The sequence below is a fragment of the Euprymna scolopes genome, chromosome 24, assembly GCF_053919585.1.
Source record: "Euprymna scolopes isolate OS-2025 chromosome 24, ASM5391958v1, whole genome shotgun sequence".
Lineage (NCBI taxonomy): Eukaryota > Metazoa > Mollusca > Cephalopoda > Sepiida > Sepiolidae > Euprymna > Euprymna scolopes.
Window position 1 is genome coordinate 9,714,708 of NC_136505.1, and position 20,473 is coordinate 9,735,180.

The window sequence follows — 20,473 nt, forward strand, 5'->3', positions numbered from 1 at the left end:
CAGAGTGTAGTGTCTGTTTTTATACTACAGTTTATCTTGTGTCCAACTTTGTCCTCATGTAAATAAAGTGCTTTTCATAATCTACGTTTAATATCAATCTAATCTTATCTTTGTTGTAATTTTCCTTTTAGGCAGCCATGTACAGATTGTGTGGGGATTATAACCCATTGCATATTGATCCGAATTTTGCAGCCATGGCAGGTATGTAATCATGGGAGAGGATATGATTGTTAGCATTGTACTAATCATGTTCATTATTTGTTTTGTAATGGATATGAGTACATTCAGGTTCATCCTTAAGCCATGAATACTGACTGGTAGATAAGCCCGAGAGACATCAAAAAGTACAACAAAAGCCTCACGCTCCGACCACAAAAACTTGTTCAGTAAAGCAAATCATGAGATTATTATTTGGAAAAGTAGCAAAGACCACTCAGCTACTTCATATGAATATATTCCTTTTGCGACACATAATAGTCTTTATAATAATTTTATACTAACTAGATGAACCTGTATTAATTCATTAGAAACTAGCATGGCTATCTGGCATTGCCTGGTAATAGGGGCAACATTAGAAGAGTGACTGCTGAAAAACTGCTTCCCTGGTACTAGTTTACAAGAATTCTGGCCAAAGAAGTGACCCATTAAATTATCGCCCCATTAACCTCCTCCATCTTTACACCAAAATATTTGAGTCTATAATTAATCAAGCTCCAGTCCACCACCTTACAGATGCTAAACTTCTGTCGACCATCATTATGGATTTAGACAAGCCCGTTCTACTGCAGATATTCTAACTGTAATCTCTGAACATATATACCATGCACTGGATAAAGCAAGGGAGAGGAGGACAGTAACCCTAGATATATCTAAGGCTTTTGACAGGGTTTGGCACGATGGTCTTCTCATGAAAATCAGATCCTATGGTATTACTGGATGAATACTTAACATAATTAAATCCTTCTTAAATAAGAGAAGAATTCAGGTTGTCCTCAATGGTCGTATGTCTAAACAATATGATATAAATGCGGGTGTATCTCAGGGGTTGATCCTTGGACCTTTATTATTCTTGATATTCATAAATGACCTCCCTGATAAAATAGTGTCTGAGATGGGAATATTTGCTGACGTATGCTGTATTACAGGCATGAGGGAAAACGAACAAACACATATCCAAGGCAATAGCAGAAACCCTAGAGGAAGACCTGTCATTTGTAGTGAAATGGGGTCTAAAATGGATGGTAATGTTCAGTGCTGCTAAGACTAAGCTCGTTTCCTTTAATAATTACAAGAAACCTTCTAAACCACTAATAGCTATGACTAAAGATACATTACCTGAAAATACTTTGTTCAAACTCTTCGGCTTAATGTTTACCAGGAACATGAATTGGAACAGATACATTGAGAGCATTGCCAAGACTGCTGCAAAGAAGCTGGGCTCTCTCTACCATGCTAGAAAGTTGCTTACGCCTGAAAGTATCCTGTACCTCTACAAGGCCACCATTCGCCCATGTATGGAATACTGTTGTCACATTTGGGTTGGTGCATCTTTTACTAGTCTCTCGCTCCTAGCCAGTGTTCAAAAGAGAGTCGCCAACCTGATAGGTCCTGAACTGTCATTTAAGCTTCAACCTCTGTCCCATTGACGAAATGTTGCATCCCTCTGCATGTTTTACAAGTATTTTAATGATGGATGCTCTGATGAGCTACAAGCCCTTGTACCCCCTCGATATAAATACCTCCATCAAACCCGACAAGCAGCCCTACACAGTCGAGATCCCTAGATATAAGAAAGCTTTCTACTCTAATAATTTCTTCCCCAGAACTGCTAGACTTTGGAATTCCCTTCCGGGCTCCTGCTTCCCCAACTGTACTGACATGCAGAAGTTCAAGTGTATTGTAAACAGACATCTTGCTGCTCAACTCCCTATATATTATCCCTGCCACATGTCCCTGATAGTAGCCCCCTACATCAAAGTGGCACTGTACCTTGTTTGGGGTGAAAATGTAATTGAAATCTATATATATATATATATATATAATCCCTTTCTTTAAAAACTAGTTCAGTAAGGCAACTTGCCAAATTGTTACTTGAAACTGTAGCAAAGACTACTAAGCTATTTCAAATGAATATATCATTTTTGCATATTAATTTGTAAAATTTATATAAATGGAAAAGGGAACATATTAATTTTTTAAATTCATATAAAGGAAAGGGGGGGCATATTAATTTGTTAAATTTATACAGTTCCACCTAAGAAAAATTATGAAAGTTAAATAGAATGATCTTATACCAAATGTTGAAACGCTCAACAGAGCCAACATTGCCAGCTTAGATGCCATATTCGCCACCACAAAACTGTGATGGACTGGACATGTGACCAGAATGGGAAACAATCGCATCCCAAAAATCCTATTGTATGGAGAATTGGAAAAAGGGTACAAAAAGATTGGTGGGCAGAAACTCCGCTATAAGGATATGTCACATACTAAAATAGTCTTGTGGCAGCAGGATTGTCAAGTTCCTTCTTATGAATTTGTCCGAATAAATGAAGATGTCAGATTATTAATTGCTGAACAATCGGTGTAATTGAAATTAAGTAATGGTTGGTGTTTGGCGTTATCATGCAATTTTTATTTTCATCGTTTAATGTTATCTTTTGTACATTAGGTGCTTATTCAAATTAGCACTTATGGCAGCAATTAAAAGTAAATAAAATACAGAAAAGTCTGTATAATGTATGTACCAGTCACAGAATGAAGATGTCATATTCCAAAAATCATATAATTTGACAAAGTAGTTTTTTTATTCAAGCAAATCAAATTTTATGACTAGACAAGTTGTAGTGTTTTTGTCTGCCATGATTAAATCTGATGAAATAAAAAAGAGGGGACAACTCGAATTGATTTTTTTTTTTTTTTTATTATTACATTTTCACCCCAAACAAGGCACATTGTCACTCTAGTGTAGGGGGCTACTATCAGGGGCAGCAACTACTGGGGCATTATATTGGAATTTGGGCAGCAAGATGTCGGTTCACGTTACACTTGAACTTCTGCATGTCAGTACAGTTGGGGAAGCAGGGACCTGGAATGGAATTCCAGAGTCTCGTGGTTCTGGGGAAGAAATTATTAGAGTAGAAGGCTTTCTTATATCTAGGGATCTCGACTGGGGAAGAAATTACTGGAGTAGAAAGATCTTCTACATCTAGGGATCTCTACTGTGTGGGAGTGGGATTTAGCTGCCTGTCGAGTTTGTTGAGGGTGTCTACGTCGTGGGGGCACAAGTGTCTGCAGTTCGTCAGAGCATTCACCATTAAAATACTTGTAGAAAAGGCAGAGGGATGCAACGTTTCATTGATGGGACAGAGGCTGAAGCTTAGATGCCAGTTCAGGGCCTATCAGATTGGCGACTCTCTTTTGAACCTTGTCTAGGAGCGAGAGACTAGTAGCAGATGCACCAGCCCAAATGTGACAGCAATACTCCATACATGGGCAAATGGTGGCCTTATAGAGGTACAGAATACTTTCAGGTGTCAGTAGTTTTCTAGCACGGTAGAGAGAGCCTACCTTTTTCGCAGCCGCCCTGGCAATGTTTTCAATATAATTGTTCCAACTCATGTTTCCTGTGAACATTACGCCAAGCAGTTTGAAAGATGTACTCTCAGACAGGGAGTCACTGGCCATTGCTATTGGTGGCAGAGAAGGTTTCTTGTAATTAACCAGTTTAGTCTTGGCAGCATTAAATGTGACCATCCATTTTTGTCCTCATTCCACTACAGATTGGAGGTCATCCTCTAGTGTTTTTGCCATTTCTTTAGTTATGTGTTCATTTGTTTTCCTGTCATGCCTGTTATAGGGAGTGGTGTCATTAGCATATATACCCATCTCAGAGGCAATTTTGTCGGAAGTCATTAATAAATATTAGGAATAATAGCGGTCCAAGGATAGACCCCTGAGGCACTCCTGCATTTATATCACACTGTTTAGAGGTACGACCGTCGAGGACAACCTGAATTTTTCTCTTATCTAAGAAGGATTTAATTATGTTAAGTATTCTACCAGTGATACCGTATGATTTAATTTTCCTGAGGAGACCCTCATGCCATACCCTGTCAAAAGCCTTAGATATATCTAGAGTTACCGCTCTACCCTCCCCTGTTTGTCCATTGAACGGTATATACATTCAGAGATTACAGTGAGGATGTCTGCTGTGGAATGGGCTTGTCTAAATCCATATTGTTGGTCAGTCAGAAGTTTAGCATCTGTAAGGTTATGGACTAGAGCTTGGTTAATTATGGGCTCAAATATTTTGGCAAAAAGAGGAGGCTAATGGGGTGATAATTTGATGGGTCAGTTCTTTCGCCAGAATTTTTGAATATTGGTACCACAGAAGCAGTTTTCCAACAGCCCGGAAAGCTTGATTCATTAAGGCATCTGTTGTAGAGTTTGGAGAGAACTGGAGCTACATCGGCTGAGCACTTTTTTAATAGCACAGCTAGGATGAGATCAGGTCCACATGCTTTTGAAGTGTCAAGGTTTTTTATGATAGCATGTACCTGAGTAGGGGTGATTTTTAGATCGTCTTGCATGGCGTCTGTCCGCAAAGGAAAGTCAGGCAGTGGGTGGTTGGAAGGTTCCAGTGTGGAGTTTGAGGCAAACCGATTGGCAAGCATGTTAGCCTTGTCGGTTGCCGAGCAAACAACCTCGTGATTGTTGTTTAGTGGGGGAATTGTTGATTGCCCATTATTTACTACACTGTTGTAGATTTTCCAGAAGTCACGAGTTCCTAATTTTTGTGCTTCGATACGTTTTTTAGTGGTTTCAGTAAATTCTCTCTTAGCTGTCGCTATTTCTTTCTTAACGTTACTTCTAACTTCTATATACTTATATCTGTTTGAATTGGACTTATGTCAGTTAAATCTGCGGTATGCATGCTGCCTTTGAGCGATGGCAGTTGCGCAAGTAGAAGTAAACTATTGGGGAGAGTGAGGCTTACTATAAAATTTCCGCATGGGAACATGTGCTTCAATTGCTGTTTTGAACCATTCAGTGGTCTCATTTGCGCACTATTTAACAGGAAGAGAAAAAATATTTCCCCATGGGGCATCTCTGATAAGATCTCTAATGGCTTCCCAGTCAGCCTTTTTATAATATCTCGTTGTTTTGAGCACTGGCTCTTCAGTTTTGGGTCTAGAGTTTAGGGCGATTTCGGCCATTATCACTGCATGATCAGTGTTGAGGCAAAAAATAAGCCTTATGTTCAATGCAGTTTATTAATAAAATCACTAAAAATCGGATATTTTCATTTTCTTAGTTTTAAATAAAACTACTTCATTGATTTATGCGATTTTTGGAATATGACCTCTTCATTTGGTAATGAGTACATACGTCATACAGACTTTTTTGTATTCTTTTTACTTTTAATTGCTGCCATAAGTGCCAATCTGAATAAGCACCGTATATTTCACTCATTATTTAGTGGCATTTGATTTTGTTATCAAGGTTACCATCAGCCGATCTTGCATGGATTGTGTTCCCTTGGTTTTGCTGTTCGACACGTTATGAAAAGTTATACAGACAACAATCCGACATTAATAAACAGTGTTAAGGTAAGCAACATGAGAAGAATATCCAAAACACATATATATGTGTGTGTGTGTGTGTGTGTGTGTATATATATATATATATATATATACACATATATAAGGGGGTTAGAGCAATTTTCTATAGAGCAGAGTGTATTTTAATGTTATAGTAAAAATACTAATTAAATTAAAATACAGGAAAAGAATAATGCTCGTTGTAAAGCCGTAAAATATATATATATATTCAAGCAGATATTATTAAATACAAAGGAGATACTTTGGTTTATGATTCTTTCTTTTATTTTTTTCAATTTTCCATATAATCTTTTATATATCAAAATTGAAAACATTTATGAAAGTTCTATAGTTATCACGAGCACTTTTGACTTGACAACCTGAAGCATGAGTTCATGTCACAGCAGAGGAACAGGAAGGGGAAAAAAAAGAAGAGTCAAAAAAAACATGTGACGGAGAAAGAAACTTTTAAACACGTGTTGACACGGCAGGTTTTTTTTTTGTTGTTTTTTTTTTATGACATAGCGGACAACGGGAACTTTTAAACAAGATGCAGGACTCATTTTACCATCCAAACTTTTAAGAAGAATTTAATCCGTACATGTCTATTATAGATTTTCTGAAAGAGACATTTACATTTATAATTCATCCCTTCTCTCTTTTGTTCCATTTTACTTCAGTCAAAGTTTTCATAAATCAAGGGACCCTCTTCTTGAGGCTAACACTTGAATTCTATTTGAGACACATAGACATTCAAATATTCTTTTTTGCCTCTCAAACGTTGAGTTAGTAAAGAATTAAGAACATTAATAAATGAGACCAATAAATTAATAAAATGTTTTGGTTTCATTGTTTTTAATCTATTATATAAAACAGCAGTTTATATGTTATTTAATCGGAATTCATTATTGAGATGAGTATTATTAATTTATTTTACTGCGGACTATTATCCTCATCTTACTTAGATGTTGTTTCACAACGCTTCGCCCAACATTTCCTCTGGCCTTCATCTGGTGGTAACTACGACGGGATAGGAACTCCGAATCTCTTAACTGCTTTCTCAGCAATTACTGCCATCCATAGTTGTTGTCACCTCACCACGTTTTGGCCAAGTCAGCCTCTGGCCAGCTTTGGATAGGATTGAAACCGCTACCTTTAGACAATTCTCACCCGGAACCGTAGAGATTCACCGTCTCTATCCACGGTGAATCTCTATAGTTTCTTGTACAGAGAGACCTTACACACCCAAGTAGTAGGCATTCAAATGTGTGTGCATAGTTATGTATATATGTTTGTGTGTGTATATATATAAGTATATTTATGTGTGTGTATATATATATATATATATATATATATATATATTCAAGCAAATACTATTAAATGCAACGGAGATACTTTGCTTTATGATTCTTTCTTTAATTTTTCAATTTTCCGTATAATCTTTTTTATATCAAAATCAAAAATATCAATAAAAGTTCCATAGATGTTGTTGTCATGAGCACTTTCGATTCGTCCATGAATCATCTTCAGGTGTAGAAGTAAAGGTGCGAAGGAACGAAAATAAGAATTAAAAGTGAAAACTAAAATATACAATAAACGGCATTAAGTGATGATAAGTTAAAATATATAAATTCGATGAAATGTTGATTAAAAATATAGGTCGATTAATAGTTTTGATTTTGATATAAAAAAGATTATATGGAAAATCGAAAAATTATATTTCTTTATTTAAATTATTTTTTTAATACGGACTAGTCAACTAAGTCTTCAGCTATATTGTTTCAATTCAATGTTAGTTTCGTATCTGGAATCTGCTTTGTTTATTTACAAAATAAATAAATTTAATTTAAGAAATTAGTGAATAGTATTAGTAAAACATATTAAGTGAACATAGGTAATTAGTGGTATCGTTGTATGATAATTCGATTGAAAATCCTTTTTTAAATAGAGATACGAAAATAGGTAAATATATAAATCTTTAAAAAAATTTTGGAAGGATGAGATGTAGGTAAAATATTTTCCCATGTTTTTCCACATATATACTGTTCATTGTTAAAGTGTATTTTATTCAATACGTCTGACGATAAGCTGTTCTTGTGAAAATTTTTCAACGACATAATGTCTGAATTTGTCCGAATAGTCTTGAAACAAGTGTAACTAATGATGAAATATACTATTCGTTGCTATCAATGTATTCCTTGGTGTCTTGATTTTGTTAAAACTATATATATATATATATATATATATATATATATACCAATTAATTGAATACAAGTTGCTAATGTCTTAATTTTTATAGTTACTAATGTCTTAATTTTATCTATGTGGACCTCAGAGAAAGTAATTGGTTTTAGTGCATCCCCTTCCCACTCAGTCCCAGAAAGAAAGAAAAAAAAAAGCTGAACAAATGGAGAAAGAAAAAGAGCAGCTTGTACAAAGTAATATATATTGTTTTTGTTTTTTTTTTTCTGTGGAAAACAAACTTTTTCAAAGTCACCTGACGAGGACTTGTGGCTTTAACCAATCATCCAAAACATTAGCATGTTGCGATCTTGTAGATTTGTTTATATTAATAATATATCTATATAATTGTGTGTAGACCTTAGACACTCGAGGATAGTGTCCAGTAGGTATTCAAGTTCTTTCTTTTTCTCATTAAAAGTTGGAATATGATTATTAATCTAAACAAGTGATGCAATGTAACGTTGCAGGAACAAACAAAGGAAAAAAATTAAAATCCGACTCAGAACCTTTTTTAAGTGCAAATGAAATGCATTTATTCATGGTTCTTCCAAAACAATGTATTTCATTATCTTTCAAAAATCTTTTCACGCACACATACACACACACACACACACACACACATGCTTTTTAAAAGTCTCTGTCCTCGCCACCTGATGCCCTCGTATTCACACGTCCATCTTCCTATGCTCGCAACTTGCTTCTCCTCTTGACTATGTGCTGTATTTTTCTCTCCTTTTCTGCTGCTGTTGCTAACCTTTTCATTAGACAGCTATCCTTTGGCTGCTGCTAATATTTTCATATGTACAGTTACAACAAAAAATAAATAAGAATCTCTTATGTCTTTTAATTACAGGTGCGGTTTAGTAAGCCAGTTTTACCTGGGCAAACCCTGAAGACGGATATGTGGAAAGGTAATGAAGGAATACATTTTCAGTGTCAGGTGAGTAATATTGTCTTTCTTGAACCAAAACTTATGCACGCTACACTCCTTATTTTTTTTAAAGTATTTATGTCCTCAATCCTTTTAGGATTATGCAATGCTGAACATATATGCATGTTGATTCATTTTATGCAATTAATTGCATACAAGTTGTTAATATCTTAATTTTATCTGTGTGGACCTCAGAGAAAGCAATTGGTTTTTAGTGCATCCCATTCCCACTCAGTCCCAGAAGAGAGAAAAGAAAACAAGAAAAAGCTGAATGAAGAAAGAGAGTAGCTAATATCTTTTTCTTACGTTTACTTTTTGATCTATCAGAATGGGATCATCTATTATATGAGAGGCAAATGTCAGTGTGTGGTTGTATGTCCGCTAAAACCTTTTGTCATCAACATCATACGGGTGTAAACATAATATAGTTAGAAAGAGTGATCTCTCAGACACATAATATTGAAAAATTGGAAAAATCGTCAATTATTTTGTGCAGAAATGTTTTGTTTTGAGGGTGGGATCAGATAAAAACCTTGTGTTTTTATGCAGTTTGTAAATCGTGCATGCATGAATGGTTGATTCGTTCTTTTGTATTAAGAAGCTAAATTTATTACATGATAACATCTATGTCGTCATGGTCTAATTGATAACGTATTTGCTTACAAATTCAAGTTATGCAAATTCGCACCAAAATTTTGCTTTCAGTTTTGCTTCTGGCTGATGGCACCGAAGTCCTGGTTTTTTTTTTTTATTTAACCATGTTTTACGACCAGCCAACACCAGCCCCCACCCCACTTGCTAGTCTCATATAGTTATGAAATACAATGTCTGCATGTAATACTTGAAATACTGTAGTAGTAGGAGGAGGAGGAATAATAGTAATGTTATACCCTTGTATTAATCGATTCCTTATTTTTGTTTCAGGTTGTAGAAACTGGAAAAGTTTGTTTGACTGGCGGATTTGTTAGACTCACTGCATCTGCTTCTCCATTGCTTTCATCCATGACCCAGCAGGTAAAACGATATCTTCAAAGAAGTTGAAACTTTTAAACTTTGGTATTTCGGTTGACCTATAACAATTAATTTCAGCCTACTGCATTTCATTAAATAGGATCAGATTTTGCTTCTACCTAATTTGACGAACTGGATAAATATATAAGTTGATTTTTTTTTTTTTTTTTGTATATGCGTGTGAGCCATTTTAAAATACTAAATTTTAGTTAGAATGTATGATTTTGTAACTAGTACCTGCATCACAAGTGTTGTCTGTTCTCACTCCTTTATTATATAAAGTAAAATTGTCTGTGTGTCCAGCTAAAATAAAAAATGACACAAAACACACCTACAAAGGTGTTTTTATATTTTTTTTCGCTATTTCACAAAAAAGTGCTTATATTTTGTTCTAACGAAATATAAGCACTTTTTTTTTTTTTTTTTTTTTTTTTTGCTAATGTTCATTCTTTTGGTTCTGGTGCTACTAAATCAGGCTGTCTGAAGATACTGTCTTCCTGACCTAAAATGCATCAAACTTTTATGTTATTATTTTTTTTCCTTTACCTTTGCAAAGCACAATCATTTTCTACAAAGCCTTCTCTACAAAATAACCATACCCAAATTTTCTCTACAAAATTACCAAACCAAAACCATGAATAAATATTTGAAAATATAAAAAACTTGAAGCATAAAAGCTTTTTTCTCAAATTAATGACTTCAGCATTAAATAACCCGTAAAGTGTTGATATGCCATAAAACAAAACAACCAAACCAAACGCCATGAATAAATATTTGAAGATATATAAAGAACTTGAAGTATAAAAACTTTTACCAAAATTATGGGATTCTCCGTTAAATAATGTGAAAAGGGTTGATATGCTGTAAAGCAAAATGACGATTCAGTGGTCAATTGGAACAGAAGCGACATTTAGAGTAATCTTTCAAAAAGCGCTATGTAGAAAATTGTCAACATTTTTTTTCCAGTTGCTAAAAGAAGAGATAGAGAGGGGGAGAGAAGACAAGGGGGAAAAAGAGAGAGAGAGAGCATGGACTTAATTTTATTCACTCTCAGTGGGACATATTGTCAATATGCTTGAACTCTATTTTATTTTCTATTCTGCTAACTCTTGTAAAGCTTTGGTGTATGATTGCATATATCATTAAAAAAAACTTTTTTTTATTTTGTTTTAGTTAACTTCGAAGAATCCATTGAGTGACCAAGTGTTTGAACATTTAGCTCTGAAAATGCAAGGACAACTGGACGTTAAAGAAAAAATAAATGCTGTCTTTCTTTGGAATGTAACACAAAATGGAGAACAAGTCTCTCAGTGGAGTAAGTTTATAGATATTTACATATTATTTTACTTTCTTCTGGTAATTATGAAACCATAAAATTCCATTAAAAAAAGGATAAAAATATTAAATATTCTGCCATTATTAACCAGCAGGGAAGAGTATTACAGTATAACTCCTATAATTTGAACATCTACTTCATTCAAATTAGAGGATGCTGTTCAAGTTTCGTGATAAAAAAGTGTGCTGCAGTTAACTTTAATTTTCTAAGAATTAAGAAATAGTAAATGAAATTCATTGCTATATGATACTTCAAGTATATATTAAGTTGAGTTTATGATATATTGCAAGTAAGAATTGTTAAATATTATTACCAGGAACAAAAACATTGAAAATAAATTAAATCTACTCTTACTTGTTAGGTATTTATTACCTAAGTTATCATCTACAGAAATCATACATTCATGTAAAATACAGTTTTTTTATTTATTCATTGAATGAGTCTCATTGCAGTTTCTATTTTCATCGCTTGAGCTCTAGGGCGCTGCCATTGTATTCCGTAAGCGATCATGAAAATCTACAATTTCTTGGTTCTGTAGCTTTTTTATGATTATATCTCTTCGAAGGGACATTGCTTGCAAAACATAGTTGTCACTAAAGTAAGGATTTTTTTCTAGAAATTTTTATAACTGTCTTCATAGACTTTTCTACATCATCCCATAATATTGCTTCATCAGAGTGTTCTTGGTTATTTACATTAGGGTCAAGATAATGGGAGTTGTTGCTATTTTCATCACCATTACTGCCTTTAGGATATTGATCAGTAGTTTCCTCATCTTGTTGCACCCACATTTCAACATCATTTGCATTAAGTGATTTAAGAACAGCATAGTTGATCGGTAACCGTTTGGTTTCAAAAATTTTTTCTAGATCAGACGTATTCTCTGATTTTAGAGTTGCAAGCCATTGTGATGGGTTGTTTTACACTATTTTAAATATAGCAATCTGAAAACCAAATTTACAGTTAGTGTAAATTAATTATCAATAGCTAATCTACATTAATTACATAGTACCAATATTAACATTTCTGCGCAATATCTGACTAAACCATGTAAACAGTTTTACTGCAACTCCGCATCAAATATGCTAATACAAGTTCAATGATGAGACAATTCAAGTTTTGAGAAAGTCCAGGTTTAGAAAAAGTCCAAATGAGAAGAAGTCCAACTTTAGAGGAAGTTCAAATTAAAGGAGTTTTACTGTATTTGGATTCTTTGGACTACTGCTCTCATTTTGAGGGTCATTTTCACAACGTTTCAATCGATGTAACCTTTGACCTTCTTCAGGTGTATCTTGTCGAACTTGGTAATGTTTCTTTCAAACGCAGGAATTTGTACAAAATTTTGAACAGAACCCTTTATTTACTTCATGGAGGTAGCATACTCTTGTTCCGTCAGCCATGACTGGATAGAGGTCCTAAGTATTTTGCAATTGTATTTTTCGGTCGCCCACACTGAGGATTGAACCTTCAACCTTCAGGAGAATATCACTTTCACAATTGATTTTTTCCAAGTACTCTAACCGCTGCATCACGGGTCCATGAAGTAAATAAAGGGTTCTGTTCGAAATTCCGTACAAATTCCTGAGTTCGACAGAAACATTCCTGAGTTTGACAAGATATACCTGCAGAAAGTCGGAGGTTACATTGACTGAAACGTTGTGAAAAATGACACTCAAGATGAGAACAGTAGTCCAAAGATTCCAAATAATATAAAGAGAAGAGTTTGTCAGACATGTCTACGCAATATAAGGAGATTGAGTGTATGCTATGAAGAGAAATGATTTCTTCTCGAGTTTTTGATTTCTGTAAGGTGCTGATGATTGGAACGGACTATTACTAGACTGTTTGTACCCCAGATATTATTTGTACCCCAGATATTATTTGTACCCCAGATATTATTTGTCTGTAACACTGAGACCCTACAGTTTCTAAATAAAATACTTTATATTAGTTTTTGTAAAACTTACGATCGAATACTTTTTGGTTTCTTTCAACAAAATTATGATGTACTAATTATGCCTACCTAGCATTGCTTGAGATTCATTTTAGTGAACACTCTTATCATTTTGTTTAATAGTTCTCAACATCTCTACTCCTATATAAAGGTCACTTTGTGTGTGTGACTTCCTTCCTTGCCCAATATTTAAAATCCTAGCGGACATGCTTACCATTTTGTTTAACTCTTTATGAGCTGGTTAAACTTATTCATTTTTTTGTAAATAAATGAATATAACGGCATATTTATGCCTTTATATTCATTTATATGAAAGTGGGAATTGATTCAAACACGCCTTGTACGTATTAGTTCAGTATATGAGTAGATGCCAAATACCTCCAGATTGCAACTATCCATTGCTTACATTCAGTATGTCACCATCAGTCTCAGAGAGTGAAAGATTTCGTATGTTGTCATAAGCACACTTTTTTCAAGCACTATGGATAATAATAAAGGTAAGTTTATGAAATGCAAAAATTATCAGTGGTAGTTTAACTATTTACATAATAAAAGATCGTTATAGTGAAAAAGTTTTAAAATCATAGTATCATTAACCTTTAAACTAATTAAAATTAACAATAAATATTTTTTAATCATCCACATCATAATTCAGGTTATAAAGAGTTAAAAACTATTCCTTTTGAAATATAAATCTGAGGGCTAATACTATTAAGAAGAAATGAAATAATTATTGAACTTCATAATTTTTCCTGTTTGAAAACAATCATTACTCTTTAAACTAATATTAACAAACATTTTTTTTTAATCATCTACATCATAATTCATGTCATTAATAGTTCTAAACATTATGATATTTTTGTATTGGTTTAGTTTTTTACTTGTTTTAAAAATATTAAAGAATAAATTTACAATCCTATTATCCCAGCTTTGGACTTGACTCCTGAAGGTGAGGGCATCTACCCTGGTGAGCCAAATGTTAAACCAGCTGAGTGTATCTTGTCGATGGAGGATAGAGATATCATCGACATGAAAAATGGCAAGCTAAATCCAGAAAGGGTGAGAGAAAAATTTTCTTTTTTTTGTTGTTTGTTTTTAATCAAATGGAAAATATTTATAATTAAATAACTGGTAAAATATTTACAATTAAATAACCGTTAAAATATTTACAATTAAATAACCGTTAAAATATTTCAAAATCACTATTCTTTCAGGCAGACAACTTTGCTAGAGGAGGGAACAATTTCATTAGAGAGAGGAGATTGTGACACTGAAGCTATATGCATGTATATATCATCACCAATTTAACATCTGTTGAACCGCTTTTAGAAACTGATTTACTGTAGTTATTTTTCTCTTCATTAGTGAGAAACAAGAAAAAGTAATCAACTGATCTAGCCAAAAGAAAATTCAATCCGAAATAATAATTTCGGATTGAATTTTCTTTTTCATCTTCCTGTTTCTATCAAATTAGGTATGCTTATATGTTTATATATTTATAGGTACAGGATTCACTCCTAGACTAATTAACTTATTATCAATTTAATAAATAACATAATAGTTAGTGTTTGCTTATTGGGCAGGAAACCAGGGTTAAATCCTTGATTAAGTCATATTAAAGACTAAAAAAAATTGTATTTGATGCCTCCTTGTTAAAGACTATAATGTGAAGATTAGGAATAAGTGGAAAGGAATAAGTTTCTTTTACATCTCGGTGTGATGATGGCAGCCTTCTGTCTCTTGAAACAATGGCGTTCTGCGCCTAGTCTGGTGCACTACAGTGTCTACTGTGGCTATACAGTTGAATTTGCTTTGCTTGCAGTGTGATCAAATGCCCCTGCCTTGAGATCTGCTGGCTAGATGACGCAAGTCTTCAGGTGTTTTTTCTCTTCATTAGTGAGAAACAAGAAAAAGTAATCAACTGATCTAGCCATATTATTTCGGATTGAATTTTCTTTTTCATCTTCCTGTTTCTATCAAATTAGGTATGCTTATATGTTTATATATTTATAGGTACAGGATTCACTCCTAGACTAATTAACTTATTATTATCAATTTAATAAATAACATAATAGTTAGTGTTTGCTTATTGGGCAGGAAACCAGGGTTAAATCCTTGATTAAGTCATATTAAAGACTAAAAAAAATTGTATTTGATGCCTCCTTGTTAAAGACTATAATGTGAAGATTAGGAATAAGTGGAAAGGAATAAGTTTCTTTTACATCTCGGTGTGATGATGGCAGCCTTCTGTCTCTTGAAACAATGGCGTTCTGCGCCTAGTCTGGTGCACTACAGTGTCTGCTGTGGCTATACAGTTGAATTTGCTTTGCTTGCAGTGTGATCAAATGCCTCTGCCTTGAGATCTGCTGGCTAGATGACGCAAGTCTTCAGGTGTTTTTTGCAGGTATCTTTTTAGCGCAGAATGGGTCTTCCGGTTGGTCTTATACCAGAAGGATAGGATGTCCTTTGGGATACGACCATCTTCCATCCTACACACATGACTGAGCCAGCTCAGACGTCTCTAAGTAAGAATGGTAAACATGCTTAACATGCCTGCCTGGGGCAAGACACATTTGTGACCTGATCCTGCCAGATGATGCCTACGAGATGTACAAAGTCCAGACTGCCATATCAATGTAAATGGAGCCTTTGGGTTACACCTGTCTACAGTCATAATCATATTCAGTTTAACGTCCGTTTTACATGTTGACATGTATTCGACGGCTTTGAAAAATTAATTTTGAAAGTAACTTATCTCTGGCCAGCTCTTTATTTATCCCTCTTTCCGTCTAGCCTATTTTCTATTACCTCAATATTTTCCTCTGTGACTGTTCTACATCTGCTAACTAGTGATGGGACGATTCCAATATTTTCCCCAATTCCAATACAACTACTGATTCCGATTCTTTTTAAATCTCTAAATATTTAACTACAAAGTTGCTATTTTTGCTGATTACCATGAAAATATATATGTTAAATGTGCACATATTTTCTCAAACATAAAAATACACTTGCGGGGGATGAGCTATCGATTTTAATTTTACTGGTATTTTAAAATCAATAAACATTTATTATTTTATCATTACTAACAGCAGTGTAAGATTTTGTTTTAAACAAAATCAAATAAAAAAGACAATTAAAAGAATCGTATTTGGAATTGGAAAATAGACACAAAATTTTCCTATACTGATTCCAATACCCCGAAAAGTTCTGATTTTTCCAATTCCAGATTTTGATTCCAATTAATTGTCCAACACTTTTCATGCCATCAAAGTCTCCTATTCTACGCACATCTCATATGGTCTTTAGAACTAAGCCTGTCATTTGAACGCACATGACACGTTCATTGTATCATTTTATTCCATGCAATGCATGTCCTCAACCCTCACTGGCCAGGTTTCACTTCCATACAATATAATATTGCATAGAGATGCATGATAGATTTTTCCTTTGTGTCAGCGATTCTCTCCCTCTGATCAGATTCCGCTTTTTATAATCCAGAAAAAAGTAGATTTCCACTTAAATCTCTAGAATCTTCTGTGGATGTGAGTTCTGCTTTCTTTTTTTTAATACAAAGTTGCCAGAGCCTTACGGTCTAATTTTTTTTCATCGTTATTTGGCTGGATTTTATTTCTCTATTTCTTCTGTTCCTTTCTTCCCCTGAAATTTCTTATATCTTCCAGACATAATATTTTTCTTCTTAAGATCCATTTTTTTAGTTGAGATCCATTTGTGTTTGCTCAAACGTATTTTAGGAATCGAGGAAGATTCCTTTTATGGATTGAGGAAAGTTTAGGTACGTCGAACATGTTATACATTATATCCATGGTTTTTAACCTCTTTCATTCATTTTTGGTGTAAATCTTTCACTCTTCTTAAATATACATGAACCATAGTCACGTGTTTTAAACCATGTCACATCAATATATCGTTTTATCTTTTTACAGTTTTTCTCTCTTCCTTTTCTTTCTCTCCATCTTGTCTTGCTTTCCTTTTCCCTCTAATGACAGTTCCTGGTGAAAACTGACAATATAAACTTTATCATGAAAGCTAAGATTTCAAACGATTCATGAAGGTGGTAGAAGAGGTAGATGATTTTTATTTGATCAAAGATTGACTTCCTGTCTCTTTCCCTCTCCACAAACACACTCACTCAGTGTCTTTCTCTTAAGGTTGTCTTTCTTAGCTAAAATTGATTACAGTTGTTTTCTGTGCTACCCTCTCCGCACTTACACGCATGTGCTTCTTCTCAGGTTTGAAAATTAGTTTCGATTTCAACATTTTTGTTCTTGATAACTTACATACAGGGTGGAACAATAAAATTGTTGCCCTAGAAAAGACGACATGATTCCCTTTCCATTTGAACCGTTTTTCTTTCTTTTGTTGCAGACCATCTACTAGTTGGCCAGTTGTGTACAAATCCCAAGAGCGATAGGAGTTTTCTATCATGTCTGAAAGTGACACAATGTTCAACGAGCAAGATCGGAGATGCACCGCTATACAACTCCTGCTCTTTACTGATCCAAGTTTTGACAACAGGACCATTGCCAGCACCCTCAAAATACAAATTGGGACAGTTCAACACTTGAGGGCACAGCTCAACAAAGTTTCTAGGCACGGTTATGGTTTTTGGTGTGGTTTCAAGTGAGGGTCACATCACATCTTCAAAGTTGGCTTGAAAGTAAACACCAAAGAGTACCTGGATATGCTGAAGAGCGTGGTGAGTAGGTGGCTGCTGGCAGACCCTTGGTGTGGCAACAGGAGTCGGCGCCAGAGAGACCCAGGCTTGGCTTCAGAAGGAGTGCTACGACTTTGTACCCTTCTCTCATTGATCCCACTTCTTCCCCAACCTGAACCTGCTGGACTACTTTGGTCATACGTTGAGAACATCACTAATATGACCTCTCACAACACTAAATCCAGCCTGATCGCCGCCATCCGCTGAGTATTCGCCGAGCTCCTGCCAATGCTTGTGGAAAAGGCATGCTCCCAGTTCCAGACCCGTATCAAGGTGGTGATTGAGACTAAAGGTGGCTACATTGAATAGACGTCAGCTCTACTACATAATCAAGTTAACTGAATTGATTTTTTAAATAAAAATTTAAAAATAAAGTTGTAATGTTGTTTTCTTTAGGGCGACAATTTTATCGTTCCACCCTGTATTTGCTTGGTTAACGGTGGTAATATTCTGCTGGATAGTAATGGCGAACTTTCCCTAGTCGATCCATTTATAAATAAAAATTCTGTTGTACTGAAATGTGTTTTTTTTTTTATTTTGTTGATTTTATTTATCATTGTGTCTTATTTATTTTTTATTTTTTTCTTTCATTGCAGGCTTTTTTCTCTGGTCAGTTGAAAGTTACCGGTAATATTAGTCTTTGCAAAAAGTTATCCAATCTTTTCATTGACTCTGCTCGACTCTAGGGCATTCACATAAAAACCATTTAATTTGTTTAACATTTCCAAATAAAAGATTTTATTATTTTACTAGCAATCCGGCATTGCTTGGGAGTTTTTTTTTTTTTTACTTTTGTTTGACTTTTTTTTTTTTTTTTTAAACTCTGCTGTTATTTTTTTTATTTTTATTATTTTTGTTTTCACCAATAATTTTTTAAAATAGGTTTTGAAAGTTAAGTTTAATTATTACAATATCGTTTGATTATTTCTTTATTTTATTTTACTCGTGTTTATTGTTAGGAGATGAGTAGCGAGATGTCTGTTCATGACATTACATGTAAACTTACGTATGCCAATACAGTCAGAAAGTCTGAGTGAAGAAGCTATTAGAGTAGAAGAAGAATTTTGGTATCTAGGAACCTCTTCAGCACATTTCATTAAAATACACAGGGATGCAACATTGTGACGATGAGGCAGGGGTTAGAGCTTGGTTGATAGTGTGAGATCTGCTAGATTCAAGACTCTTTTTTTTGGGCCCTGTCTAATATTGAGAGACTAGTGGTAGATGCAACAACCCAGACATGGCAAAAATACTCCATGCATGAAAATACTTTATGTATGAACTCCATGCATGAGCGGATTGTGGCTTCGTAGAGGTATAGGATACTCTCAACTGAGAGAGGAAACCCACCTTCTTTGCAGCAACCTTGGCAATGTCTTTAATCTATTTGTTCCAATTTATGTTACTTGTGAATATTAAGCAGTAACGTTTGAAAAATGAGCTCTCTGGTAGGGTGTTATTAGTCATGGCTATCAGGGGTTGAGAAGGTTTCTTGTTCTTATTAAAGGAAAGAAGCTTGATCTTAATGACATTAAATGTTACCATCCATTTGCAGGCCTCATTCCACCACAGACTGAAGTTTATTTTCTAAGGCTTAAATATGTGTACATTCGTTTTTCCTTCATGACTATTATAGAACCTTGTGTTATCAGCAAATATACCCATCAGCCAACAAGAGATGAATTAGAGCCTTTTTTATCTTAATGGCAGATCCCGGAGGACTGCCAGGTGACCTTGCCAGTTGGAAAGAGAGATGGCTTGGTCGCTGATGTAAAATACATTTTCTTTATAACGGAAAAAACAACGTCGAAAACATTAAACAATATTGCTGTAAAAATGATTCTTATATATCTAACCATTGTTTAGGCTAGAGGGGTGACCTGACAGCTGAAAACCAACCGGTCCATGGGAATCGTCATTGGGAAACTTGTTCTGCAGAAAATTACCTAATTGGTGTGTATGGAGAGGGTGACTAATTATCCAATCAGGGTGAACCAGATTACGATGTGCTGGACAGAGATTGGCCAGATGAGAACCCCAGGTCTGCTCAGATGCCACCCATTCCTCCATACGTAAGGAGCTGCAGAGCAAAGAAAAGCAGTTTTAAGTTGAGTTTTTGGAGAGTTTGGAGTTTTGAGAAGACTGTCCACATCCAATCAATAAGCAAGGAATTGATGATTGAAAATAAAGAAAAAGGCTCCGTTTGAATACTATCAAAGACTACAAAAAAAAAAATATATATATATATATATATAATTGATATTTTTATTTTATTTCTCCTGTGAAAAGCTGTACAAAATTATTTTTATTTTTCTCTTTTTTGTAATAACTAATCTTTATATGAAAACTGAAACCAGAGTCAGCATCGAATTATTTATTGTTATTAGTTGTAAGTTAACTTCAAGAAAACAACCCAATTGAATGATCTTTTCAGCGGAAGAAAACGAGAGAGAGAATCACTTGCCATCCATCCTTTGGCTGCTGCTGCTATTTTCATATGCACTCTGTTGCAAAACAAGACTCCATTCTGTTTCTGTGCATGAGTACATTTGTCTTGCGTTAAACAGAAGATCAACAACAAGGATGTATGTATGACAAAGCAATGATCAGAGAAGTAAGACCAGCAACTGCGCAACGTATATTAATGTATTTTTGT

The 20,473-nt window shown here is 34.5% G+C and overlaps 1 protein-coding gene across 1 annotated transcript in view; it reads left to right on the top strand.

Moving 5' to 3' along the window:
- The window catches only part of LOC145246582 (peroxisomal multifunctional enzyme type 2-like), an 80,494-nt gene extending 61,921 nt beyond the window's left edge, over nucleotides 1–18,573 (top strand). Inside the window, exons 17-23 of the mRNA XM_080108196.1 lie at nucleotides 132–201; nucleotides 5,506–5,612; nucleotides 8,701–8,787; nucleotides 9,703–9,792; nucleotides 10,963–11,104; nucleotides 14,008–14,138; nucleotides 18,414–18,573. Coding sequence (XP_079964322.1) covers nucleotides 132–201; nucleotides 5,506–5,612; nucleotides 8,701–8,787; nucleotides 9,703–9,792; nucleotides 10,963–11,104; nucleotides 14,008–14,138; nucleotides 18,414–18,503 — 717 coding nt within the window. The 3' untranslated portion in view covers nucleotides 18,504–18,573. The remainder of the gene's footprint in view (nucleotides 1–131; nucleotides 202–5,505; nucleotides 5,613–8,700; nucleotides 8,788–9,702; nucleotides 9,793–10,962; nucleotides 11,105–14,007; nucleotides 14,139–18,413) is intronic.
- The last annotated feature ends 1,900 nt before the right edge of the window (nucleotides 18,574–20,473 follow it).